Source organism: Lacerta agilis, chromosome 6 (genome assembly GCF_009819535.1).
Source record: "Lacerta agilis isolate rLacAgi1 chromosome 6, rLacAgi1.pri, whole genome shotgun sequence".
Lineage (NCBI taxonomy): Eukaryota > Metazoa > Chordata > Lepidosauria > Squamata > Lacertidae > Lacerta > Lacerta agilis.
The window spans coordinates 23,217,186-23,245,068 of record NC_046317.1 but is presented as its reverse complement, the minus strand read 5'-3'; the positions used below and the strand labels follow the sequence as shown (position 1 = coordinate 23,245,068).

At 43.8% G+C, this 27,883-nt stretch overlaps 1 protein-coding gene across 1 annotated transcript; it reads right to left on the bottom strand.

The window, feature by feature from the left end:
• Positions 1-4,132: 4,132 nt before the first annotated feature.
• Positions 4,133-27,846, bottom strand: GFI1 (growth factor independent 1 transcriptional repressor). Its single transcript, XM_033151601.1, has 6 exons — positions 27,580-27,846; positions 26,780-26,977; positions 14,718-15,124; positions 13,064-13,201; positions 8,841-9,006; positions 4,133-5,746 (listed from the first exon to the last, which is right to left on the bottom strand). The coding sequence occupies exons 1-6, from the start codon at positions 27,692-27,694 to the stop codon at positions 5,568-5,570; spliced, it is 1,203 nt and encodes a 400-aa protein (XP_033007492.1). The 5' UTR covers positions 27,695-27,846; the 3' UTR covers positions 4,133-5,567.
• Between the last annotated feature and the right edge of the window lie 37 nt (positions 27,847-27,883).

Here is a 27,883-nt window from a genome sequence, read left to right as displayed (position 1 = left end):
CCACCTTGTTCTCCTGTGCCCTGAATCATGATAGCTCAGCGCACTCGATAGGTAATTTAATCACTGTTGGCGTGAATGAACACAAGCTCAAATTAGCTCCTGAAAGGGTTAGTCTTTCTGAGATAGCTCTGCTTTTCCACTCTTGTGTGGCCACAGAGCTTCACCAACTGGCTAGCTGGAGGGGCCATAAAAAATTCAGTGAGAGACATAAAGGTGTGCACAGCCGGTTGTCTCCTCTTACCTTTTCCTTCAGTTACTCTGGCAGACAAAAGGTATGGAACCTGCTTCATGAATAATGAGCCACATAATATAGGCAATGCATTTTTAATGCAACCAAGTAATAACATTAAGGAAGATATTTGCAATCTTCAAATTTCACACTGTAACAGCCTCAATAATTTGTTCTGATTCCTACCTGCTTAGATTCTTACGATATTTCCCAGCACCATTTTTCACTGCAAAAAGGTTGTTTTTTTTTAAACAGCAGTTTTGCATGTGACTTTTTTTTCCCTGTCAGGGTGCAATAATACCGACTGCAGACATTCCTCCTGCTTAACCGCGACTGATATTTCAAAGTAGTTCTGTTGTGATTGAGGTTTTAACATTGGTTTTCTTGACTTGGTCTTATTGTGTTGCTGGGGTTTTCTTTTCGTTTTGTTTGTGAAACAACCTTGGTATTTCCACATGAAAGGGCAATACGTAAATTCTTTTAATAAACAATGAAAATAGAGACACTCACCTGCATTGCAAAGAGATGACCCAGTAAACTACATCCAAAAGAGGAAAAAGAAGTGAGCACGTGCCACAACTGCTTTGAAAGGTTGCCACATGAATTAGATTTTTAAAATGTCTCACATCATGGACTTTAATATTGGGAGACACAGGGAGAGTGTTGATCTGAATCCACACTAGGGATTTGGTGTGCTTAGGATTTTAATGCAAATCTGTTTCAAACTTTCCTAAACACTGTATGTGCCAAAACACAGCTACTCTGTGACAGCTGCACTTCTCTTAATTTTTTGATGTGGTTTTCCAACCAAATTAAGAGAGAGAGAGAGAGAGAGAGAGAGAGAGAGAGAGAGAGAGTGATAGGGGAAAGTGTGTATTGAAATGCATATACAGGTGAAACTCGAAAAATTAAAATATCGTGGAAAAGTCCATTTATGTAAGCAATTGTTTTCATTAGCTACTGGAGTATAATATATGAGATAGACTCATGACATGCAAAGCGAGATATGTGAAGCCTTTGTTTGTTATAATTGTGATGATTATGGCGTAATGCTGGTGAAAACCCCAAAGTTGAAATTGTTAATTTGGGGTTCTCATCAGCTGTACTCCATAATCATCACAATTATAACAAATAAAGACTTGACATATCTTGCTTTGCATGTCATGAGTCTATCTCATGTATTAGTTTCACCTTTTAAGTTGAATTACTGAAAGGAATGAAGCTTCCCACGATATTCTAATTTTTTGAGTTTCACCTGTATTCATGAAAATGATATATAAAATGCATTATGTTTGGGGAAATTGCTTGCAAAAAACGTGTCTTATCAGGCAGAAATGTATTAAAGATGTGTTTATTAAGATGAATCCTTTTTTAAAATGCTAATGGAATTTATATCAAAAGGCCGTCTTGTGCAGATAGGTGGAGAACTGGACACTGCAAAAATGAGAAATGGAAAATTGACAGATTTGTCCATCCTAAATCCATAAATTTTTCCATTAGGAGTGTGGCACATTCTGACAAATTATGTAGCCAGAGCTTGCAGACAACTGGAGGCTGTCATGTAGATAAGGACCTTTATTTAAACTTTTTTTTTTATCAGTAACAGTGTGAACACCAGTTTTCATCCCAAGCCCCTACAGAACAAGGCGGCCATAGTTCTCAAAAGGAGAACCATGTCATTTAGTGCCTTAGGACAACACAACTGGAAGTGCAGAATTAGATCAAGAAAGGATCAGGTGGTTTGAATAGGACAGGCATAGGCAAACTCGGCCCTCCAGCTGTTTTGGGACTACAATTCCCATCATCCCTGACCACTGGTCCTGTTAGCTAGGGATGATGGGAGTTGTTGTCCCGAAACCCCTGGAGGGCCGAGTTTGCCTATGCCTGGAATAGGATTTTGTTGCATTTTCCTTTGTGTTGACTATCCATACTGCCCTCCAAATGCAGGAAATCTGTGCTGGTTTAGTGGATATCCTGAGTGTAGAACTTCAAGACCTGGGAGCAGGAGTTATGTGTGTTCAAAGCCCCATGTATAGAAAAATCTTATGGTATGGCCCTCCTGAAAGTGTACTGTTTCAGAATGCCTAGCGAGGTGATGTGATTGAATATTTCACATCAGAAAAACTTATTTGCACTAATCTGTCATGGGGGACTAGAGGGCAGGCTAGACTTAGATCCCTGACAGGCTAGCTTTCCACAAGCGGGGCACATTGAAATATTCCATCTCCCACAGAACTCCCAGGCATTTTTTTTTTTTTTTACAAAACTGTATATCTTTGTTATTACAGAACTAGAAGTGATGCCTCCCTGGGCTTTCTTTTTCTCTCATGTGCCATGTCTTTTGGATTGTAAGTCTGAAGGCATGATCTGTCTTGATACCAATCTCTGTCCGCTGGTCTGCTTAGCACCTGATGTTGCGCAGTCCCCTGGTTACTACTTCACACATGATCTCCTGGCTATCTCAGGTTAACAGAACCCCATTTCAGCACTCCCAGCCTGATACCTTGGCAATCTATCACAGGGTTTCTCAAACTTGAGTCTCCAGCTGTTTTTTAGACTACAACTCCCATCATCCCTAGCTAGCAGAACCAGTGGTCAAGGATGATAGGAATTGTAGTCCAAAAACAGCTAGAGACCCAAGTTTGGGAAGCCCTGATCTATTATAAAAATGAACCGTGTCTCGAACGAGCAAAGTGGGACTATTCAGACTCTCCTAGTTAAATGGGTTTATTACACTAAATCAAGAATTGCTAATTATTAATCATGATTTTTTAAACAAAAACAAAAAGAAACGCCTGGAGGTTCTGCTAGGAATTAGTTGAGCTAGGCTGCAGATGGGCAACCAGATATTATTGGACTGCAGTTCCCATCTGTCCCGGTCAGCAGCGCCAATGGCCAGGGATGATGGGCATTATATTCCAGCTAAATCTGAGAGCCACAGTTCTGCATCCCTAAACTTGGCCGTCTCCTCTTACGTGTGATCAGTGATCACCCCCAGTCCTAAACAACTCAGCGTTCATTTCTCTGAGCTTTCCACATGCTAAGCCAAAGAAAGCCAAAAGTGTGGGTGTAAATCCAGCCCTTCTCCGAACCCTGTGCTTCTTTATGTCTCTTTTCTCGTTCTCAAAAAAATGTGTCACATCCTGGTAATATGCTGAAATAGCTTCCTTCGCATGCTCTCTAAGCCTGTATCATTGCCACGTAGGTTACATGCGCACAGCTTGCGGAGGAGATCAAAAGACTGCAACCCTACACCAATTTACCGGAGAGTAAGCCCCTACTGAAGCCAACGGGACTTGCTTCTGAATAGGTACGTATCGGGTTGCACCCTAGAAAAAGAATCTGCTTATCTATGATCCTGCTCAGCCGAGACCGCTCTGGCTGATTTTTTTTTTTTAATCATGTGGAATATAAACTCCTGTCAAGGCAGTGACTGCATTGTCGAGGAGGAGGACACCGCTGTGGGGGAATCAGATCATTTTGCAGTGCAGCTGTCCATACCTTTGTACTAAGTGGCACTATCTTGGTATATAGATAGATAGATAGATAGATAGATAGATAGATAGATAGATAGATAGATAGTATAGGGTATGTGGGGTCCACAGGCTGATAGGACTCCAACTCTGGCACTGATTTGACATGAATATGCCTGTCAAAGTGTGGCCTTAAAGAGACACCTTTTTGGCTGATTTGCACTTTGTCTTCCTCCCAGCTTCAGTGTTCTGTCTTGTTTTTTGTTTTTTTGTCTGATCGTACAGCAAGCTTTGTTAACTGATTTGCTGTAATTCCTACACCATTGGGGAAAAGAAGTCCATTGATTTGTGGACCTGATTTCCAAGTAAATTCATCTAGAATCGCACCTCTGGTTTGGTTAATACGTCCTGTTGAAATAAATACTGCTTCTGAGGATCCTCGGGACTTTATTAATTTAAAACATTATTCCAATAAATATGCATCAATGAACATAAGACACACTGTAAAATCTAAATAAAGGCATTTACAATCCTATCTATAAAGTAAAAAGAGTTTCTTCCCCCCACCCCTGCCCACAATGAGGTATGCACAGGATTAGTTAAGGCAAATTCATACTATACCAAACTGATTCTAATTTATGGGTCCTTCCAGGCACGAAACCATCTGAGAGCATATAACCTAAATATTCAGTCCAGAGTAACAGGAGCTCCTCAGCCATTTCTCACCTACTGGTTATCCAATCACAGAATGCCAATGACATTTAAAAGCAAAAAATCTGTCCTCGTCCCTTATTTCTGCCCTCTTCAACTCAAGGGCAAACTTCAACAATTTTTAATAATAAGGCTCTTCCAAACAGGTGCAAAGGAAAAGCCATACATGCAGCACACAAAAACCCAGGACATAAAGTAGGTAGACTGAAATTCTTGGATAGGAGCATTGTGTTGTCCTAAAAGTTGTAAAACCCTGGCATGATGGGATCTACTGGAGATTAACACTTGGCCTGGGTGTGCAACGAAGACTAAAACTTGGAGATGACATCTTGGTGAAACACAGCATGGAACATGTGGGGAATGCCAGACTCTGCACAACTTCTAAATGCTGACCTCCAACTTATTCAGGCATTCTCAACCAGGACTAGGCAAGGTTGGCTGGAGTAGCCAAGGGTCTCTTTCTCTCAGTTGGAAAAATGTATTGAGCCACACTCCCAAATTTGCAGCCTAGGACCAATTAGCTGGGAGCAATCCTAGGAAGCTGCCTAATAGGAGCTCTATAAACTCTGGAAAAGGCAGGGCCTTGAGGTCCCAGGTCCAAATAATCGATGAAAACCAGTCACAAGTTGTTAAACGGTAGAAAATCAAATACAGTCACTCTCTCTCTCCTTTGTCAAGCTGCTCAGTGTGTTGACCATGTAAACTCAGGTAGTTTAGATTTCCCAGATAAAAAATAACTTTCAGGAAATCAAGGGTTAGCTGGGAAATTCATTTTTAAAGGACTTTCTGGTTCATAGGCACCAGTAGCTTATGTATACAAAGACTTCGGGGGCTTTAAGGCGGTGGGGTGTGCATGTTATATTTCCAGTGTTTAATTTTAAAGGAAGAGACACGGGGGGGGGAGACTTCACCCCACCTTCCTTCAGCCTTGGCATTCCATTTTCATTCCAAGACCTTTCGGTGAAGTTCTACAAAATGCTGGCCAGTCTGCTCTGGCTTCCTGTTTAGTGAGAACATGGCAGGAAGTGGCCAGTCAAGAGAGGCGGGGGCAGGAAAAGGGCAGCCCACCAAGGGAGGGGGGAAAGTCTATTGTCATAGTGTTTTGGGGGTTTCCTGGGTACCCTCCCCCTCCCCGCCAAGATTCTGCATGGCTCTCATTTCAGACCATGTTGCGTCTCTCGGTGCCTCCGCAAATCCACTTTTCTCTGGAAGCCTTTGCCACACAGATCGCAGCCAAAGGGCTTGAAGCCAGTGTGCTTCCGACTATGGGTGATGAGATTGGAGCTCTGGCTGAAGGCTTTGCCACACACCTGGCACTTGTGGGGCTTCTCACCTGCGGATTACAAAAGGATGGGCACAAAGTTACAACAACGTAGCACCGTTAGAAAACCAGCTTGAAAAGTCCAATAGAAAATGTCACTCCCAGATATCCAATGATGGTGGGTGACTTGGAATAAATACTAAAGATAGCATAAGGCTGCCATACGTCCGGACATTACTGGGATTTCAAAAGGCGGACAACTGGGGGGGGGGTTCCCAAAAGGCAGCTCTTTTTCCTGGATCTTAGGCAAGTTAATTGGAGAATTGTGTTTTTGTAAATCATCATCATCATCATCATCAAACCCTCGACTCAACAAATTTGGGCTTTGTCTAAAAAAAGCTGAACAACTTTCGGGGTGCCCTGGTTTTTACTTTTTGAAATGTGGCAACCTTAGGATAGGATCCTTAAGATCCCTGTGCTAATTTTAATCACCCTAGTTTAGGACAAGTACCAGCCACTCTCTGACAAGGCACAACTGGAAGAAGGAGACAAGGGAGCCCTCACACTACCCTTTCAGGTAACTCAGAGCTTGGCAATGATGTCCGGGTTGAGAGGGTGCAGCTCCTAAACAGCCAGCTCAATGGGGATTTCAGCTCTCAGACTTAGGAAGCTATCCTTTCCTTCCCTGAAGCATCCTTGGCAAACTACTGACCAGGAAACCTTTGCAGGAGAAGATTTCCACCTTCTTCCCCTAAGCAGCTCGTTCTTAATTGCTCACCTCCTCTTCAGATGAAAAGAGCATTTCAGTAGCCCCAGTCTCAGTGCAGCTGGATTGTTCGTTTCTATTTCCAATTGCACAAATAATTTCCTCTCCCAAACATGCACACAGATAGTGGCCCTAGTTGCTCACTAAGCTTTGGAAAGTGGAAGAACCTGATTTAAAAATCCGGGCACTGCCCTCGTCCTAACCACAGACGGCCTTTTTTCTTTCACTGCCTCCTTCCCTGTCTCTGAAATGTTAATGGTCACGCTTCCTGGGGAAATAATTGTGCAGCCATTTGTTCACGTTGCGAGGTTTTGCTGAGGAGCATCTAGTTTTCCATCAACACACGCTCAAAATAAGTGGCATGATTAGCACACTTTGAAACTGTGACAAGCTATTGGTTTCTAAAAACCAATAAAAGTTCACAAAAATGGGGCAAGACATGGGTGGAGAATGGAGTTAGCAATGCGGAGATGGACAATATCAGTGACGCTCTTGCAATCAGATTGCACATGGAAACTCACAACAGCAATGACCACAAATTGCATTTTCCATGTTGTAATATGCGGCATTTTTTCACACTGGCCATACAGAATGACATAAAACTTTGAACCAAAAGACTCTCTCCTAACTGGGTGAATGGACATGAAAATGGCAATTTAAGCAAGTGCAAAGTCATGCAGAAATCCTTATTTCATATATCCGTCAATGGGATTTAAGCTGGCACTGATTGAAAAGAGATCTTGCATTTGTGGTGGGTGGCCGAATGAAAATGCCGATCCAGTGTGGTACTGCTGTGAAAAAGACAGATTCCATGTTGGGAATCATTAAGATACGATGGAACCACCTACACAATGCCCTTATACAAAACTATGGTGCAACCACCCTTATAATACAGTGCACAGCTGAATATTTTAGAGCTGGAAAAGAGCAGCCAAAATATCAGGGGGCTGGAGCAACTAGGAGAAACAGATTTGGGATTTTTTTAGCTTAGAAAAATTGTGAGTGATAGGGAAGACGGTGGACAGAGAGACCATTTACTCCCTCTCTCAAAAGTACCGGAATGAGGATTATCTGATGAAGCTAAATTGCTAAATAGTAAAGTTTGCTACCACAAGATGTAGTGCTGGACCAACGTAGACAGTCTTAATAAGGGATTAAGCGTATTCATGGTGAATAAGCCTCTCAATGTCCACTAGCCATAATGGTTAAGCATCGCGTCCAATAACTGAGGCAACATGCCTCTGACTATCAGTTGCCAAACAGCAAATGGCAGGAGAGGGCCTATTGCCCTCACCTCCTGCTTATGGGCTTTCCATAGTCATCTGGTTGGCCATTGTAGGAAACGGGTTGGACTCTATAGATCTCTGCAAATCTCTCCTTCTGTTTTTTTTTTGTATGGGGGGATAATACCTTTGTAATTTACTCTTGCTTCAGTGGATACAGAAGGCTGCTGGGTCAGAAGACATACCTACTGAGAAAAGCTCCATTTAAATCTGCAGCATGTTCTGTTTGTCTTTCTCCTAGCAGTTCCTCAGCTATTCAATTTGCGTTTTTCGTTTGTTTCCATGTTCCCCAGAAACTCAAGATCATTGAGCCTTGCCTACCACTGAAAATAGCCCTCAAACAGTTTGATTGGAAAAACTCAATAATACACAGGAGAGCTCCAGAGCAAGTATCAAGACTGACTGTTGGGATCTGCATCCTCCAACTTTCTGGCTGGGCCTACCATTAGGCTGAACGAAATGCGCTCATCAGGCAGCAAATGCTGGGGGGCAGGGATTGGTAGCGACATCAGCTGAATTCTATACACATGCAATGGGGAGGGCGCCATCTTGTTTCTTGCCTCAGGAGTGTGGGTAGAAACAACAGTACGAAGGGGAAATTGACATTCATTGCTCCAGTGCTTCCCCCTCCCTAAACATTTTGTGAATCTAAGTTTGGTCTCATTGAGGGGCAGTATTTCAATATGAGTAGGAAAATGAGAGTACCCCTAAACATTTTTTTCCAGAGGGGGGAAGCACTGCATTGCTCTGTCCAGTGGCTCTTTCTGCCCCTGGCATGTGGCCCTCAGAATGCTGCCTAGAAAGGAATGTGGTCCTCACGTTGAAAAACATTTGCCACCTCTGCTTTAAAGGAAGAGCTGAAGAGGGCTTGCATTCGTTTCTTGTCTTTCTAAAACTACTTGTACCTTGGAGAGACAAAATAAATCTGTCAACAAGTCCACCCTGCTTTCCCGGTGTCACTCTGGAGGAAACCAGCGGATAAAGATGTCCATTTATCCCAACAGCAGGGGGTGGGAGAGGTATCAGATAGATAGATAGATAGATAGATAGATAGATAGATAGATAGATAGATAGATAGATTCTGGGAAGCCAAGAGGGATGTAGTGATGATTCTCACCTGTATGGATGAAAGTGTGCTTCTTCATGTCGGATTTCTGGTGAAATCTCTTCCCACAGTACTGGCATGGATAAGGCCGGGTGTCTGAGTGGATGAGAAGATGGGTGGACAAAGTGGAGGACCTCTTGAAGCTCTTACCACAGATCTTACAATCAAAGCTCCGCTCCTGCCAAGAGAAAGCAGGACCTTCATGCAGATGCACCATCTTCTTCATTTAATGCATTTAGAACATCTGTTCATAACTATCCACTTACATAGAAGCAGCTTTCAAAGAAATCTGATAACTGATTTCCCCCCCCCCTTTGTTTAAGAAGATTTACGTACCGCTTAAAGGCGCTTATATAAAATAATATAAAATATTCACAAGGAAAAAACACGTTGGAATAATACAATTATCAAAATATAGATTAAAACCCAAAGTTCTGGAAGCAGCTATCCAATAATTAAAAAATACATTTATGGTTATTCTTGCCTAAACAAAACTCAGAATTATTCAAAATAATCCAGATGTACGATGGCCATTTGCCCTGTCACAAAATATAGATCCCATAGTGACTGCATTGGATGGGGGGGGGATGCCTGAAGTTGCCTCCTTCTTCAAACCTGGGACTTTACTTATATGTCATTATATTGAAATGTTCTGTTTTATCAAGTAATTTTTTTCCCCGAACCATGAAAACATCCCCAAACCACTCTGGAGATACTGAGAATTGAACCAGGGAACATCTGCTTGTGCTCCACAGGTTTTACATGTGTATTACAGAAAGAGTTACGGTACATTTTGTGATGAAAAGCCTTTACTTAATGTCCGTCCTTCCAGTTCCAGTTTAAAAAAGCACCTAGAGTTTTCAAGTAGGTGTCTTTTTGTCACCAGGGTCAAGAAAATCTATGTACATTTATTTCCCACTCGATCCACACCATACATTTAAAGTGCACCCAACACACATGATGACCCTCAAGAATCCAGGGAACCGTAGTTTCCCCCTCACAGAGCCAGAATCCCCGGAACTTTTGACAAACTACAGTTCCCAGGATTCTTTAGCGGAAGTCATACACTTTATTTTTTTTTTTTTTAATAAGAATTTATTGGCATTTTTCTATAACAACATATACCCACACCCACACCTACAATTAAACAAATGCAGAACACATAGAACAAATACAAACAGTGTCAAGTTTTCTTATTGCATCTTTCTAGAAAAAAAAAAAAAATTCTATTTCCATATCTTGACTGTTGACTTCCCCTGCCTTTTCACCTTCGAGTTTATATCCTAAATCTATTTTATAACCATTTCTCCTAAAAAAGAAAAAAGAAATTAAATTCAGTTGTATAATTACAGTCAATTATATCTTCAACGTTTTACTCAAAATACATCTCTACATCTTGATCTCAATCCTCTTATTCCATAAACTTAATCCACTTAAATTTACTTTACTTATACTCCACCTCGCTGATCTTCACAGCTCATTCGATCAAATCTATCTCTTCTATCCTTAAGATTGCTGCTAATAACATGATAACTAGAAATATCTCCTTTCATGTTCAAATAAAAAATATAACAGAAAATTGTTGACAGTATTCACCCTCCGATTTCAGTTTACCATATCAGGCCACCTTAAGTTTTACTTATTGCTTCACCCCACACCCCCTCTGTCCATTATTCTTCTCCTGGTGGTTTCAACCCTAAACTTCCATGTATCTTCCCTCTCCAAACGTCCACAGATCCAGGCACAGTCCAAACCTCTCCTTGCCACGAGTTCAGAGGTATCCATCTCATCATCTCTCAGCTTCTTCGGTTCTTTGTGACATTCCTTTTCTTCTTGTAAATACCTTAATTCTCTGTCCCTGGCCCCCGAGCTCACACCTCGGGGACTGGATATAAAAAATCTTGACATCGCCTTGGGGCTGCCACCCCCAGAAAGCGAATTTCTTCTCCGAAGTAGCTCACTCATCAATCCTCTCAGCTCCTTGGCAAGGCATTCTTCCAAAGTGTCAAAAGTTTTGAAAGCCTCCTCTGTGGGCAATTGGTTCCATTTCAGACCCCCACACAAGACTTTGACTTTTCTACAAAGCAGTTCCACCTTCAAGGCAGTGAGTCTCTGTTCATCCGTTAGTCCAGAGTTCAATACCAGTTCAAGGACGAAGCCCAACATACTGGCAGAGGAGGAGGAAGTGGGTGTCATATTTCTACTCCCCTCTTTGTTCGTCGCCATTTTCCTGAGCTGGAGCGCAAATACCGCAACTTTAAATGGAGATATTTTCCTCTAATTAGCTTCCCGAAAGAAAAATTTGCCAGTCTCATGTGTCAATTTTAAATACATTATAGCCAGTTCTGTAGCAGTAATCACTCAGATTGGTTAGATTCTTGAGCTCGAAGGGAGGGAGGCAGGCTGCCCTTCTCCTTCCCCCCGGATCGTCCCAAAAGCACGATTTCACTCAAATTCTTTACTCACGACCACCGGGTTCCTTTAGCTCCATTCTTCACAGGTAGAACTTAGACGCTCACCGCGGGCTCTGTCGCCGCATTTGCATCCCGGTTGGGGCATGTCCCCGAAGCCCGGCTCCGGTTGTCCCTTCACCCCCACTCCCCCTTTACAGGGGGAGCGAGGGAAGGGTTCGGAGCCTCCGCGGGCGCTGCCGGGGAGCCCAGGGTGCGGGACGCTCTTCCCGCACCCCAACCGGAGCCCCGCTTTGCGGTAGCGGGGCTCCTGACCCCCGGGATGGACAGGGCGCTTCGGACCCGAAGCAGCCCTCGACCACCCGGCGATTGCGTCGCCGCCGGAAGTCGGAAGTCATACACTTTAAATGTGTGTTGAATATGCTTTAAACTTATGGTTTAGATCTGCTGTCCCCCCCCCCAAAAAAAACTTCAACAGTGTTAAAGAAAGAGTGAAGCTTTTGAAGGGTGCATAATTTGGAATGGTTGGGGGACAATAACTCTAATGCATACCCACACATCCCACTCACACACGAAATCAAAATTCACTACAGCCAATCAAAGACAAACAACCACACCCTAGGCCACCCCCAACCTCTCTCACCACCAAAGAAATACAAGTGAATAGTAAAGAGAACACACGCAAGTGACGCTGACACAAAACCCCACACATACACTAAGTAGAATAGAAGCATTGCCACCTGACCCCACCCCACTCACCACTCTCCCCACCACCACCACCACTCTGCTCCTTTTCTTCCTAATGTAACACTAATGCAGGCTTCCTCAACCTCGGCCCTCCAGATGTTTTGAGACTACAATTCCCATCATCCCTGACCACTGGTCCTGCTAGCTAGGGATCATGGGAGTTGTAGGCCAAAAACATCTGGAGGGCCGAGGGTGAGGGAGCCTGCACTAATGTCTCACAACAAATGAAACTGATATGCAGGAAATGTAACTTGAAAAAAGAGACATTGCACATTCTTTTGTAAACCAAGAAATCTTTAATTAAAATACTATTTTTTAAAAAAGAACTCTAATGGCATGGCAGGAGCGGGGAGGGAAGAGAAATTTACTTAAGATTTAAACTTGGGTCTCCAGCTGTTTTTGGACTACAACTCCCATCATCCCCAGCCAGCAGAACCAATGGTCAAGGATGGTGGGAACTGTAGTCCAAAAACAGCTGGAGACCCAAGTTTGGGAAACTCTGATGTAGATAGTGAGACACTGAATAATTAATGGATGTACAGTGGTACCTTGGTTTAAGAACAGCTTAGTTTATGAACAACTTGGATTAAGAATGCTGCAAACCCAGAAGTAGGTGTTCTGGTTTGTGAACTTTGCCTTGGAATAAGAACATGTTTCGCTTCCTGTTGAGTGTGTTCCATTTGTAAATTGAGTCCCCTGCTGCTATGGGAAAGCACGCCTTGGTTTAAGAACGCTTTGGTTTAAGAACGGACTTCCGGAATGGATTAAGTTCACAAACCAAGGTACCACTGTAGGCTACATCCATTAATTCTTCATTGTCTGTATGACGTTCTCCTTCGATCACTGCCTTCCCACACTTTCCCCTCCCTCAATCCAGATTTCCTCGCACCCTCTCTTGTTTCAGAGTATCCCTGGTATGAATAAATCTGGACTGAGGGAGGGGAAAGTGTGGGGAGGAAGTGCTTTGGAGAAGAACATCAGAGAATTAACAGAGGTACAGAAAGCTGGCTCTTCACATTAAGCCACCGTGTGGATGAGCCCTCTCCAACCACTCGCCACCTCCCCTGGGGTTCTCACCTGTGAGTGCACAGCTTTATGCTGCTCCAGGCTAACTGCATGGCCAAATGTCTTGCCACACATTTCACAAGCAAAGGGCCTGGTGCCGCTGTGTGAACGACGAACATGCACCTCCAGGCCGTGGGGAGTGGAGAAGACCTGAGAAGCAGCGGGGAAGACAAAGAGAATTATGAAAAGTATCTGAAGAAGTGTGCATGCACACGAAAGCTCATACCAAGAACAAACTCAGTTGGTCTCTAAGGTGCTACTGGAAAGAATTTTCTATTTTGTTTCGACTATGGCAGACCAGCACGGCTACCCACCTGTAAAGAGAATTATGGTTCAGGAAGGGCTGAAGCTCACAGCAGGTCCTGAACCTAAGATATCAGAGCTGCTTAGGAGAGTGTTTCCCCCATGGAGGTACTGCCAATTAACATTACTGGGTATTGCTGCCATCAGGGTGGGGCAGGTGTCAATGGCCCCAGTCAGCAGAATGAGCAAGAGGGTTCGCAGCCACAGCTCATTTGAAACAAATGAGGCAATGCATGTTACCATCTAAAGAGCAGGGGCCCTCATAAGACAATTAAGTCCAGAGCCTAATATTACCTAGTTGCAGTGGTGTAGCATGGGTTACGAGTGCCTGGGGCCACATGGAGGGAAACGGATGAGGCACGCATGCACATTCAACTGCCTAATAGTGCCTGTGTCACCCAGATCGTAGCCACAGAAATAAGAAAAGAAGAGTCATTTCGCTGACCAGGGAGGTCACTTCCTGGTTCACATGGAGAAGCCTTTTTCAACAGAGCTCAGTGACAAAAGCGCACAGCTGTTTTGAGGCAGCACCAGGTGCTGAAATTTTACGCTCCTAACAATTTTGCATCCGGGGAAACTACCTCTGCGCCCCCCCCCAATGCTACACCACTGCCTAGTTGTGCCACTGTTACTTCAAGCTGAAATGCTGATCGACAAGTATGTAGTCTGCTGTAATAATCATTACTGTTTTGTCTATCTGTATATATCTATCCGATACTGCTTCATATGCAGTTTATGATTTTAGGTGTGTGTGTGTATGTGTGTGTGTGTGTGTGTGTGTGTGTGTGTGTGTGTATAACTATATATATTCATGTGTAGCAGGATTTTTTCATTGTCTAAGTTGATTGATGATTTAGAAATGCTACAAACAGCTTAGAGTGTCTGTGACAAAAGCAAAGATTAGAAATGTTACAAAAAAGGACAATTGTGAAGTCCAGCCAGACCTGCAAAATGCTATTTATTGGTCAGTGAAGTATACTATGTCTAGGATCAGAGACAGCAGGCCTCTGAATTTCAGTTGCTGGGGAACAACAGTGAAAGAGGGATTTTGCCGTCACGTCCTGTTTTGGGGCTTCCGAGAGGCATTGGGTTGGCCACTGTAGGAACCAGGATGTTGGGATCGTGGGCAAGAATCTACTTATGTTCGTAAGAGCTATCTGAACAATTAATATGCCATGGCTCTACCTTCCCCGTACAAGCTTCCTAGTCACACATCCTTAAATTAAGCAATAAAGAGGGACCTGTCTCTGCCCAAGCCTTCGGACCTCACCACCCCTAAATAACCCCCCCCAAAAGCTGGCTGAGTGGAGTAGGGTGGAACAGAGGAATACCACCAAAGGGGGGCATAGAATATGGTCCATACCTTGCTGCATTTGACACACTTGTAGGAACCAGTGCTGATTAACAGGGGGCGACAGAGGAGCTCTGATTCCAGTTTGATGCTACTTGCACTCTTCTCCTGTTGGATTCCAGGTGGGGCTTCCACGTAGATCCCAGAGGCTGCTGCTGGCCGCTCAAAGAGTCCAGAGGAGCCAAAGTCACCATAGAGTCCCAGCGCTGAGCTGCGCTCCGATCCATAGAGAGCGGCCTCAGATCCCCTCTCGCAGAAGAGACCAAGGGATGAGTTACGTTCCAGACCTGGGCAGGGCCTGTAGCTCTGTACCAAATGTCTCAGCTCAGAATTCCCAAGGCTACTCCAGGCATAGGGTTTCAAGGGCACCGAGAAGGGGGGGGCCTCATCCAAGGAAGGGCAGATGGAGCGCTCAGAGGCTGTCGAGACACAAATTGAGTGGAGGTAGTTAAACAGGGTTCACACAGAACATGCACTCGACCTCTTTGTTGTGTTAGCTCTTTAGTATATAGGGTGCTTCCAGGTGAGGGTCTTATCTTACAAATAGTTTGTGCAGATCCTGTTTCTCTTTGTTCATGATCAACATTAGTGTCTACATACTTCATTTTCTCCAGTCATGCTATTCACTGCTATACCACCACTTGACAGCTACACCATGGGGTGGAGCTTGATGGAATGTGTCCGGTCTGAGTTTCTTTGTTCCGTATTATTATTATTATTATTATTATTATTATTATTATTATTATTCTGCCCATCTGACTGGGTTACCCCAGCTACTCTGGGAAGCTTCCAACAAATTAATATGCAGTAAGACACCAAACATTAAAAACTTCCCTACACAGGGCTGCCTTCAGATGTCTTCTAAAAGTCAGGTAATTGTTTATTTCCTTGGCATCTAATGGGAGGGTGTTCTACAGGGCAGGTGCAACTACCGAGAAGGCCCTCCTGTCTGGTTCAATCACTTCTCTTCCATTCTTTTCCATATATGCTCCATATATATCACACATTTCCTCAGGGACCGCCTCTTTCTATATGAATCTACCCAGAACCTAAGATCATCTTCTGAGGCTCTCCTTCGTGTGCCTCCTCCTCAAGAGGTCTGGAGGGTGGCAACACGAGAACGGGCCTCCTCTGTGGTGGCTCCCCGTCTGTGGAATGCTCTCCCCAGGGAAGTTCGCCTGGCGCCTTCATTATACACCTTTAGGCACCAGGCAAAAACGTTCCTTTTTAACCAGGCCTTTGATTGATTTGATTGACAACCTATGTCCTTTTAAAATGTGGGGTTTTTTTGGGGGGGTGTTATTGCGTTTTTGTTTTTATTTTTATTACGTATTTTGTGGTTAGTGCTAAGAAGCTTCCATACCAGCAGTGGCTGCAGAGGCACAATGGGGTTTTTTTTACTCATCATATTTGCCATGGAAGAGGAATATCCAGATAAGACAAAGCAACATAAAGACATTTTGTTTGTGGCATCCTTGTGTGAACAGTGTAAAAAAACAACACCTGTGTGCATGAGCAGCACCCATTTCACACTGAATGTCACTAAGGGCTGCAGTTCATGTGAGACAGAGCTACTCCCTCCCTCTCATTCACCCACAGGTTGAAATAAGTTCAGATGTATTTGACCGAACAATAATACACTTCTGCTGTCATTAAGCCTAAAAGCTCTGTCGAAATTAACATGAAACAGTAAGGAAGCAAGCCCTCCTGGAGATAATAGAATAGACAATAACAAGAAGCTCTGCTAGTCAAGCATTTCAACAACAGCTTCATAACAGTCGGCTCATTTTAGAAACTACCGGAGTTTTTCACGGGTTTAGTGGCAACGGCTGCAAGGAACAGCCAAACGTTTTACATCTTCATTTTGCTCCGCACAAAGCTACTTTAAAATTCACACTCTTGCGCTGTCCAGTTCATAAACATTTGAGATTAAAAGGACAGTTCTTTGCGCTGATTTCTGGGACAAAACTAGGGAACGGTGAGGCCAATTCTGTCATTCATGAGTCTCATCTCAAACCTGTTTCCTTGCAAAAAATCATTCAGGAGTGAATCATTTCCCCCGTTTTTCAGTTATATGAGTGATTAGGAGCACAGCGCCACCATTTTGGAAAGAAAGAAAAAACATAACACAAGGCGCTGATCTCATTTTGGAGACAATCTAAGAATTTGCACAGTTGCAGATGCTTTCAACCACATCAGATTTATTTTGGTAATTCCGCCCCCCCTTTATAAACCGCCCTTCGCTAATAAAGATCACAGGGTGATTCACAATTAATCATAAAAACAAATGCAATAAATGTGTGTAGTCTGCTAACCCAGAAAAATGAAGTACAAGCCCAAGAATATAAACTCCTGGGAACAGGATGAGGGCAAGTAAGTCAAACCATTACTCTGACACCATGCAGAACGCCTTGGTAAACAAGTACATCTTTAGCTGGCAATGAAAACTCCATGTTGAAGATGACTGATGCACTTCCAGTAGAGGGAAGTTCCACAAATAGGGTGCTGCCACAGAGAAGCATAGAATCTTAGAGCTGGAAGGGGACCCAAAGGTCATCTAGTCCAACCCCCTCCAATGCAGGAATCTCAGCTAAAAGGCCCTGTCCCATCAGCGGGACCATGAGAACGGCCTCCCCATGTAGATCCCAAGGTCCAGGTTGGCAGATGAAGGGAGATGTTTTAGATACTGAAAACCTCTGGGAGAAAAAGGGATGCAACTTTCCAAATCAATGGCAACATTTGAAAATGCCAAGCTAGATTATAAGGTCTCAGGCAGTAAGGGAGAGAATACTTGCTCTTACAAAAATACCAGTAGTTATAGCTATATTAAAGTATGGTTTGCTTTTTAAAGATCTCCCTTATTTATGACCAGGTGACTCAAGAGTCAAACTTTTCCTAGACCACAACATTTTAAGCTGTAGGCGTGGCAAGGGGGTTGCATTTTTTTTCCCTTGGTTTGCCTTGAGGTTGAAAACAGCAGGTTGAAAACTAGAATGTCACTGAGGAAGGCAAGGTGCTCCTTCTCCTTGACATGCTAGTGTTCTACCTGCGGAAAATTTATTTGTAGGAGAAGGGTTCAAACATTCAGGCTTCCATCCCTTATGCATTTGTGTTTATAACCTTTACCAAATGGTCTCTGGGCAGCTTACAAATTACCTGGCAGGGAGACCCACTGATCTCAGGTGGCCTTACTTCTGAGTAGATGAGCCTAGTATTGCACTGCCACCCTCCCACCTGCAGCATCAGCCAAGGAAGCTTTGACCACTTGATGCTGATTTGGGGGGGGGGCATATTTGGATGCCTCCATTTTGCTTCTGAGGGACGCAGGTGGTGCTGTGGGTTAAACCACAGAGCCTAGGGCTTGCTGATCAGAAGGTCGGTGGCTCGAATCCCTGCGACGGGGTGAGCTCCCGTTGCTCAGTCCCTGCTCCTGCCAACCTAGCAGTTCGAAAGCACTACGTGCAAGTAGATAAATAGGTACCGCTCCGGCGGGAAGGTAAACGGCGTTTCCATGCACTGCTCTGGTTTGCTAGAAGTGGCTTAGTCATGCTAGCCACATGACCCGGAAGCTGTATGCCGGCTCCCTCGGCCAGTAAAGTGAGATGAGCGCTGCAACCCCATCTGCGACTGGACCTAACGGTCAGGGGTCCCTTTAGCTTTACCTTTTATTTTGCTTCTAGCGTTGAAGTCTTGCAAAAGTTCACTTGAATCATTTTAAATCCTAATCAGCCCAGTAATGGCATTGCCTGACTTATCTAGAGGTTCTTGCCCTGTGATTCCACAAGATCGTGTCTGCTGCATGATCAGTCTTAGTGAAATAAATGCATAGCAATTGTGGCACCAGATGCAGCTCTCTTCTTGTGCTTCTGTCACAGATAGATTATTCTTTCTAAGCCTCGAATGCTTCCTCCCCTAGATCAGTGGTTTTCAACCAGTGTGCCGTGGCACCCTTGGGTGTCTTGAATGATGGTCAGGGGTGCCGCAGGCAACACTGGTCTCTGTCCCTCTTTCCTTCCCTCCCTCCTCTGATGCCGTCTCACATCTCTGCCTCCCAAAGGCTTGCACAGCAGTTTGTTGCAACAGCCCTGGCTGCAAGCTCCCCAGACAAATAGTGCCTCTGGGGCTGGCCAGGGGCTGCTTCCTAGGCCCTTGTGGGGCAGTGGGAGGAGACACCTCTCTTTGGGGTAGGGGGGCAGCTCAGAGACCAGGGGCGGCAGCAGTAGTTGCCTGGAGGACTCCCAAGGAGAGGGGAGAGGAGAGGAGGCTGAGGGAACACTCCACAAGGGAGGGTGTTTGGAAAAGGGTGAGAGGCTGCCGGCTCTGCAGGCAAGAGGTGACACAACTGGGTTCCTGAGCCCCACAGGGGTGCTGCAGAAAGAATGGAGCTGGTCAAGGCAGCCATGGACTCAGAAAGGTTGAAAACCTCTGCTCTAGGTAGTACACCGATTACTACTCTGAAAGCCATGTGGAATTGCAGGCTATTACCAGCGCCTGTTGGCTCATGCGGCGTTGTTAGTGAATGCCTGTCCTGTTCTTATCTACAAAAAAAGCTTCTTCCACAGCAATAATTATGTACACACACATACACACACATACCACAACATAACATAACAGCAGTACCTCGGTTCCATAACTTGAATATGCAAGTATTGATTGGTTTGGGCAAAGTGCACACTGGGGTTATACTCGACTCCCCTCCCCCCATACACACACACACACACGATCAGTGCTTTTTAAAAATAATTAAATAAAAAGGGGAAAAGGTGCCAGTGCTCACTATAAAGTTATTACAGTAAATGCCCCACACTTGAAACATTTTTGGGGTGTGACGGTACTGCGTACCCTTGAGTACCCCCATAAGAAAGAAAGGGCACTGCCTGAGGTGATATTTTTAACCTAACTTGCGCCACTTCATGCCCTGTGTATTCCCTAGAAGTCGGACATATTTTTACATGGAAAGAAACCACACACAGTAAGAGATGTTTTTAACCTCAATAAATCAGAGGGACAGCTGTTCTGTAATGTTTCAAGCCCTGTCACGTTGCGACTTTATTTTATTTTGAACAGAGGGGTTTTATTGAAATGCCATTTTTGTTGGTTAGACCCTCCCAATTAAAATGTAAAAGAAGCTGGGAATATAATGCTACACATCGAAATACAGTGGTACCGCGGGTTACAGATGCTTCAGGTTACAGACGCTTCAGGTTACAGACTCCGCTAACCCAGAAATAGTACCTCGGGGTAAGAACTTTACCTCAGGATGAGAACAGAAATCGCACGGTGGCAGCGGGAGGCCCCATTAGCTAAAGTGGTACCTCAGGTTAAGAACAGTTTCAGGTTAATAACGGACCTCCAGAACAAATTCAGTTATTAACCCGAGGTACCACTGTATTTGGTGCCTAACCATGACCCAAACTCTGAATTTGAATACCAAAAGGTATTCATTATTAATAAATAAAAATAGTGTTTGTGGGAGGGGGCATTGTTGCTTTTTGTTTTGTTTTCTGTTTTATTTATTTGTGCTTTTATCCTGTATTTTTTATCTCGTGAATTTCACTGAGATTTTCAGATGAAGGGCGGAGTATAAATTTAATAAATAAATAATAAATAATAACTATTTCGTGCTAGCCTTACTTTTGAGTAGTTAGGTTGACATTAATAAATGTGACTAGCTTAGGTTCATTGATTTAAGTGGGTTTACCCTGCATAGGAAAAGGCGAACCACAGCCGAAAATATATATTTGTACTGTTACGGCCTTGAAGGTGTGAATACATTAAGGTTTTTGTTTCTGTTCATGCCTGCAATATGTTTTGAGTTAAAGGGAAAATACGCATTGGGGGTTATTACAGATTTCAGACACTACTCTTATATTATTAACAGTGGTCCAGTTTCATAAGTTTTACATGAAATGGAGTCAAATCAAATGTCATATGTTATCTGACTCCATTTCATGTAAAAAAATAAAAATGCTACATGTAAGAGATACATCTAATTGTGTTTTTAAATCCCCCAACACCTTGTAGTTCACATTATTAGCTAATTTTAGCAAGGTGCATATTTAAAGCACATGCACACACATAATAATCATAGGAAAAATACAAGATAAAATGTTGCAGTAGAAAACTCAGTTTACAAGAAACCATCAACTAACTCCTGAATTATTATTTATCAGACTGATAATCCAATAACAAGTAATAATCAACGGTTTAATAGAGAGGGGAATGAAGAAATGCAATTAAGTCCACTGAGAATAAAAATAATTGTAATAAGAAAAATGGCCGTAGCTTAATAATATTCTATCTGCCCCACTTTCTGCAAGTACAGGAAAGGGTAATAAAACAATTATAGAGGCAAAGAAAGAAAGAAAGAAAGAAAGAAAGAAAGAAAGAAAGAAAGAAAGAAAGAAAAACTTTAAGCAATGTCTTTAAAAGTGAATACAGTAGAGCAAAATTGAATCGAAAGGGAAAGGGGTATGAATTGATTGAGCCAGCAGGTTGTTGTTTTTTTTACATTTTTATTACAGCCTAAGGTTTGTGCTCTGCTTTGACAAAAACAATTTTGCAGTAGTGATATTTTTCTCACACTCAGGCACCCACTGGGTCCCATTTTGATCATTTGAGCATGGTGTGTGTGTGTGTGAGAGAGAGAGAGAGGGGGGGGGCTAAGCCCTTAGTGCCATTAGGTGAGTGTGTTTGGGCACTGGGATGCTCTTCCCCAATAAATCAGTACAATAAAAGCCAATCACTAGGCAGAAGGAGAAAGCCAACCCTCAGTGTCAGATTTGGGGGTATGGTTAAAGGAGTTAATTATTAAATTTACATCTAATAAGATAAATTACATTACATTTTTACCTCTACAGTGGGCACTGTTTGAGTATTTTGCCTGAAGAAACAACAATGTCTTACATCACCTCCAATTTTAAGAAGGTTATCATATGTACCTTCCTTTTTGGTTTATTATTATTATTATTATTATTATTATTAACATTTATTGCCCAGTCTTCTCCAGCAGGTTCCAGGGTGGGTTACAAGGATGTGAAATTCAGAATTAAAAACAGGTCAAGCAAAAGTCTAACACCCACCTTGGTGAGATGTCACACACACACACACACACACACACACACATTCCCCCAAGATCTGTTTTGTTGGGGGAAAACCAGAAGGCGGCAACTTTACTATTCTCAGCATTCACCACAGTGTCGCTTCATCGGTGGAAATGCTGTCAGCAATTTCCGTTTCTGAGCAAAACTGAAAACAAACACTACACAAAAAAAGTCCAAATGAACTGTTCTATCTTGTACTTTCTGTCAAATGGGCCAAAAGTTCAGCTTGATTTGCCAGCGCCATATGGACCAACGGCAAGCTGACTAGAAATATTGGATGATTTAGGAGGCAGCTCAAGCTTTGGGAATCTCATCATCAGGAGTACACCAGAGATATATTCTATCTCTGATCATGAGAGAGGTCTCTGATCACTGAGCGAGCAATGCAGCAAGGCTAGCTGCTGTCAGTCTGGATCTGGCAAGCAGTCAGACACTAAGAGAAACTATCTTCATCAATCATCATAAGTTTTGTAAACTCCTAATTCAGTCCTATTACTGTAAGCACGACTTTGGCCCCTTGCAACTGCTTTTGATATTCTCGAGGCTGGCCTTCTTGCTTTCAAAGGGCTCTTGAATGCTCTTGATGGATATTATTTTGGACAAGCAAGGATGCTAATTTTGTAGAAGTTGTACGAATACATCAGTGACATCCAGGCACATGACTAAACACATGAAGCCACAGAACTAGATTTACAGAGAAACTATATGTGGAGAATCAATGCATTGTGTGCAAGCCAATCAGATGGGTGGGGTGTTGCTGCTGCTGCTGCTGTTGTTAGCACACACATTTTCCTCCTAATTGTATGCCTTCAGTTCATTTGTCTTTACTTCTAGGATCACCTCATCGCATATATGCCCACTTAACTGCTTTGATCTGCAGAACTGGCACTGTTACAGGTAACACATAATATTTGTTAATTCACTCGTAAGAAATTTATCTTTTAGTGTGGCAGCTCCGAAACTTTGGAACTCCTTGCCTATTGACATCCGACTGGCATCTTCACTGTTCTCTTTTCGGCACTTGCTAAAAACATTTTAGGCAAGCTAGACATGTAGAAGTTGACCTGTGTTTTAGCAAGTTCTTTGCTGAACCGTTTATTTTATTTTGGGGTTGCTGGTTTCTTTAAAATTCTTGATTTTAACTTTGCCCTTTATTGACAATGTTAGTGTTTTACACTGCTTGGAGGTATTATTCACAATCAAGCAGTGTTTTGTTAAATAAAGACATGCAATGCCACCAAACTCTCGGGGTTGTTGTGAGGATAAAATTGGGGGCACCTGGAGGTCCTGGAAGGACAGGCAGGCTAAAAATGTAAGTATAGATTTCTAAATTGTATTTTAGTGGGAGACCGGAAGAAAGAGCTGAGTCTTCATTTTCCTCTTGTGGATCCCTGGAAGGATCTATTCCTTCGCGCCCTGAAAACAAACAGTAACTAATATCCATGGTGTGTTACTCATCCTTCCTTCTGAATAGCCATAAAAGATTTTCATAGCCTAGCAAGTAATATTTAAAAGTCTGGAAGGATAAAGTGAGGTGAGTATAACTCCATCATTATCGCTACACTATTCAGCTGTTCCTACCATCAGATTAAAACAATCATAGTTGTCAATAGGAATGTATATATGGATACATAAAGCATACACAAGAATGTGTATCTACATCTGTATATTACCCATCACAATCCTAGGCAAGATGACTGAGATTAATGAGAAATAAAGTCCACTGTGTTCAGAGGGGCTGAACCCCAAATAATAATAATAACAACAATAAAAACAACAATAATTATTATTTGTTTGTTTGTTTGTTTGTTTGTTTGTTTGTTTGCCACCCAGTCACTCTGGACAGCTTCCAACAACTTAAAACATCAAGAGCGAAGTAAAACATCAAACATTAAAAAGGTAAAGTGTGCAGAGGAGTCTAGTCTGAAACAGGGGCGTAGCAAGGGGGCGGGAGGGCGGTACGCCCTGGGTTCCATAATGGAGGGGGTGACAAATTATCAAGGAACATTTTTTTCGGGAAAATTAAAAAAAAATTGAAAATGCCTGCTCCGAAGGTCTTATCTTACTATACTAGGGATTATATAGCTATATATGAAATTTCATGCATATCGGTTAATATCTTGACCCTCCTCCACCAAAATAGCTGTTCACTTGGCTGTTTTCCTATGTCATGAAGGCTGGAATTTCAGTTCAGAGAACACTTACTGTTCCCAATCCTAACCTTGTGGAAAGCCATCTAATTAGACTTTAATTTGATTTTGAGATACTTTTAGGAGGTAATTTAATTATTGTTTGATTTTATACCAATGTTATGTATCTAATGTTAGCCACCCTGAGCCCGACTTTGGCTGGGGAGGGTGGGATATAAATAAAAGTTTTTTTTTATTACTTGTTATTATTCCTTTGTAAGAAAATATGAAATAATGTATAACCTTTTTTGCAGGGGGGGGAATCAATTGGGAGGGGGGTTGACAAGAAATTTTCCGCACCAGGTACCACCTGACATTCCCATGCCGGGGTGGGGGGTGACAAAAAGTTTTTTTGCCCCGGGTACCAATTTACTTTGCTACGCCCCTGGTCTGAAATCATGCTGTTGCACATTTATATCATAAGCTTAGACAGGCAGTGGAAGCTGGCACTATGTTCCTTTTGGTTGTGATTGCTTGAAGTGCCACAGAAATGTTGCAAACCGGAGTCCCTTGTTGTAGCCTATGAAACAGGTGGTGATTTTTGGGGGGTGGGGGTGGGGGGAGGAGATGCCTAAGCAGGCAGGCAACAGGCAAGATTCAGAAAACCTATCACCATTTCCTTTGCAACCTTCTCCTCGGAGGAACGAATCACTTTCTTTCCATTTCCTTGAACTCACGACCTGATCAAATTGCAACTACTTTGCAAACCAGGGGGTTGAGAAGGGGCATGGAGGGGCGCGTATTTTTAATATATATTTCCCTGTCTTTCTTTTATGCCTTTTTAATAATCATTTCCCCAGATATACAGCATAAGACATAGCATATTTTATCAATACATGTCAAGTGTCCTTGTCTTTCTTACCGCACAACTACAGTCATTTTAGGGAGAATTGTTCAGTAAGGATTTTGGAGGAAGCCTTCTGAGAGATAATAAAAACAAAACAGCAGTAGCACAATTTTTTTCTGCTTTCTCCCTGCTCCCATTCTCCACTTTTGACCTAGGAGTGATCTCCCTCTCTAGCTTTAAAGCCAACGCCTTTAAGCTACGGTTATTTTTATTTTGGGGGTTTTTTTAAAAAAAAAAAATCCGCTTTTATATGACTCCTTCTTTCCTAAAAGGAAAAGAAAAAAGATGCCAGCAAATTGTTCTAAATTGCTCGGGCTGTGTTTCTCAACGCGATCACGGCCGACTGACGCCAAGTGAAGAGTTCAGCTTCCTCTCGGGTCCGACCACATCAAAGGGAAAGGAGAAGCCAGCCAGAGGCTGCGCTGCTCTCGAGGAGAGTCCGTGCGCCCGGATCGAGTCCAGGGGGGCAGGGAGAGGAAGGAAGGGGCTCTTTTGAGAGAGAGAGAGAGAGAAAGAGAGAGAGAGAGAGAGAGAGAGAGAGAGAGAGAGAGAGAGAGAGAGAGAGAGAGAGAGAAAGAAAGAAAGAAAGAAAGAAAGAAAGAAAGAAAGAAAGAAAGAAAGAAAGAAAGAAAAGAGAGAGAGAGAAGAAAGAAAGAAAGAAAGAAAGAAAGAAGGTAGGTTCTACTAATTAGATGAAGACCCCCAATGCACATCGTCCTCTGTAAAGAGTAGTGCAGTTGGGGATTTTTTCACTACGGACTTCATCTGGTCTTAACGGGGATCCACTAACAGGGATGGTATATTTAAGGATCTGGTGACTTCTGTTTCAGTGTATCTGAAGAAGTGTGCATGCACACGAAAGCTCATACCGAGAACAAACTCAGTTGGTCTCTAAGGTGCTACTGGAAAGAATTTTCTATTTTGTTTCGAGGGATGGTATAACTTCGTTTTCTTGCCGCTCAGAGATTTTTTTAAAAAAAAAAAAAAATACCAAGCGGTTGATGATGATGATGATGATGATGATGATGATGATGTAAGGCTGCGTTTGGGGGCTCATTCCCCTGAGTGCGGCTCTGCACTTTTGCCCCGGGTGCCCGATCCTGAGCTCTGTCCCGATCCTTAATGCAGCCGCTAGGAGCATAGGACACAACTGCGCTTTTCTCCGCCCGCGAACTGGAGCGCAGAATTCGTTGCTAAGGATCCCTTACTCGTCATCCCCGCTTCCCTCGGGCAAAAAGAGCTCCCTACCGATACCGGGGCGGGTGGGGTGTGTTCTCCCCCATCCTCGACTAATCCAGATCGACTTCGCGCTCGTCCTGTGGCTACCATACCACCCCCTCCCACCTTGCCCTTTTCAAATATATTAAAAGAAAAATTACTCAGGTAGGCCTACTGTATATTGATTTCCGATGGGGAAATCCAGAGAGTCTCACACCTTTTATGCCTGAATAGCTGAATTTAAAAAAGGAAGAGTTTTCTTTCTTTTCTTCTTCTTTTTTAAGGGGACAATTTGGGTCAGCAAGAAGCGGGCTGTTCTGCGGTTCCTCCTGCCTTTTTTATTAAGAGGTAAAAACGCGCGTCTGAAATCGCGTCTCATTATTATTAACAATGCGCGCAAATCATCGAACGTCTGCAGGCAAAACAGGGTTTCTCTTTCCCCTATCATCACGGCAATGGTCGGAGATGCGGGACAGAGTGGGGGGTGGGGATTAAAATTTGAGACTAAGGGGAGAAATTTAAGGAGGGAAGATGGGGACACACACACACGGAAGTGGGCAGCTGAGATCTTTTACACACATCCCTGGGAGTAAAGCCTGCTAAACGCAACGAAACTGCCAGGACTGGACTCTAAAGCGAGGGCCATAAAACGCTCGGATCCTGTCCCAAAGCAGCCTAGAAACGCGTCCACCACCCAGCCCTTCCGGCAGCTCCTACCTGGGGAAACCGAGGGAGAAGGCGGCCTCCACAAATCCTCCAGCTCGGCGGCTCGGTCGCAGAGGCTGCCCTCGCAGCTGGGAGCCGACTCCGAGGTGCCGTCCGCCCCGTCGGGCAGCTGAGATTCCGGGGAGAAGCGGCCCTGCGAGGGCTCAGGTTCCGGGAGGCCCAGAGGCATCTGCCCTGGAACCTTAGTGTCTGCCAAGGAAGAAAGGGGGAGGAAGGAGAACGATCTCGTGAGAAGTCTGCTTTCCCGTGTACGCCCCGTCGCACAATCCCCATTTACAGGTGCCCGAAGAGAAAGCCAGCCAACTCAAATCCACTTTCCCCCTGTTAGATCAAAAGCGCAGCTACTTCCGTGATAACTACAGATAGATATATTTATCACGCAGTAGCTGCCCTTTTATTCCGCTTGTTCTACCTGTGAAAAAAAGTGGATTTGGGAGACGGGGTAGAGAAAAAGCGGATACTGTATTATTAAAACTATTCCTTAAGGCAATAAGATAAAAAGACACTAATCTAAACGAAAAACGCTTTAAAATAAGATAAAGACTTTTTTCATAATGCAGTAAGATAAAACACGTGATAACTATAGATATATATATGCCTGCGCATCAGGCGTCAAATGGAAAATCATCTCCATTTGCCTATAACTACCACCTCCGGCGACTCGGGTGTTCCGTCGAAAGTAAACCCTGACCCGCCCCTGCCCTCTGGGCGCCTCGGAGGGAAGCGGGTCCGACCGTCCGGTTCCGAGGCGCCCGAGGAATCCGGGCCAAAGAAACCGCTTTGGCTCTCACCTGCGCAGATCTGTGCCAGGACGCTCTCCAGGCTGAGGCTGTACTCCCCGTCGGGGGCTCGGGGCTGGTGGTAGCTGTGCGCCTTCTTGCTCTTCACCAGAAAGGACCTGGGCATGGTGCCTCGCGGGGTGGACGGTGCTCAGTCCTCCGTCTCCTCCTCCTCACGCCTCTCGGGCCACCAGTCCCCGCGGCGCGGGTTGCCTCGGCGCGTCCCGTCGAGCTGCGGCGGCGGCGGCTCTCTCCAAGTCGTCCCCAGTCCTGCGGGAAGTGCTCTGCGAAGAGGTCGGGCGAGCCATTGGTTACC

What these genes read in the sequence shown, in the direction of transcription:
- GFI1 (XM_033151601.1), bottom strand. Translation starts at nt 27,694, where the DNA reads ATGCCCAGGTCCTTTCTGGTGAAGAGCAAGAAGGCGCACAGCTACCAC. An exon ending in AGTGTGTCAAATGCAGCAAG is followed by an intron (nt 13,202 to 14,717) that starts GTATGGACCATA and finishes GCTGCTTCTCAG; the next exon opens with GTCTTCTCCACTCCCCACGG. An exon ending in ATAAAGCTGTGCACTCACAG is followed by an intron (nt 9,007 to 13,063) that starts GTGAGAACCCCA and finishes TTCTCTTGGCAG; the next exon opens with GAGCGGAGCTTTGATTGTAA.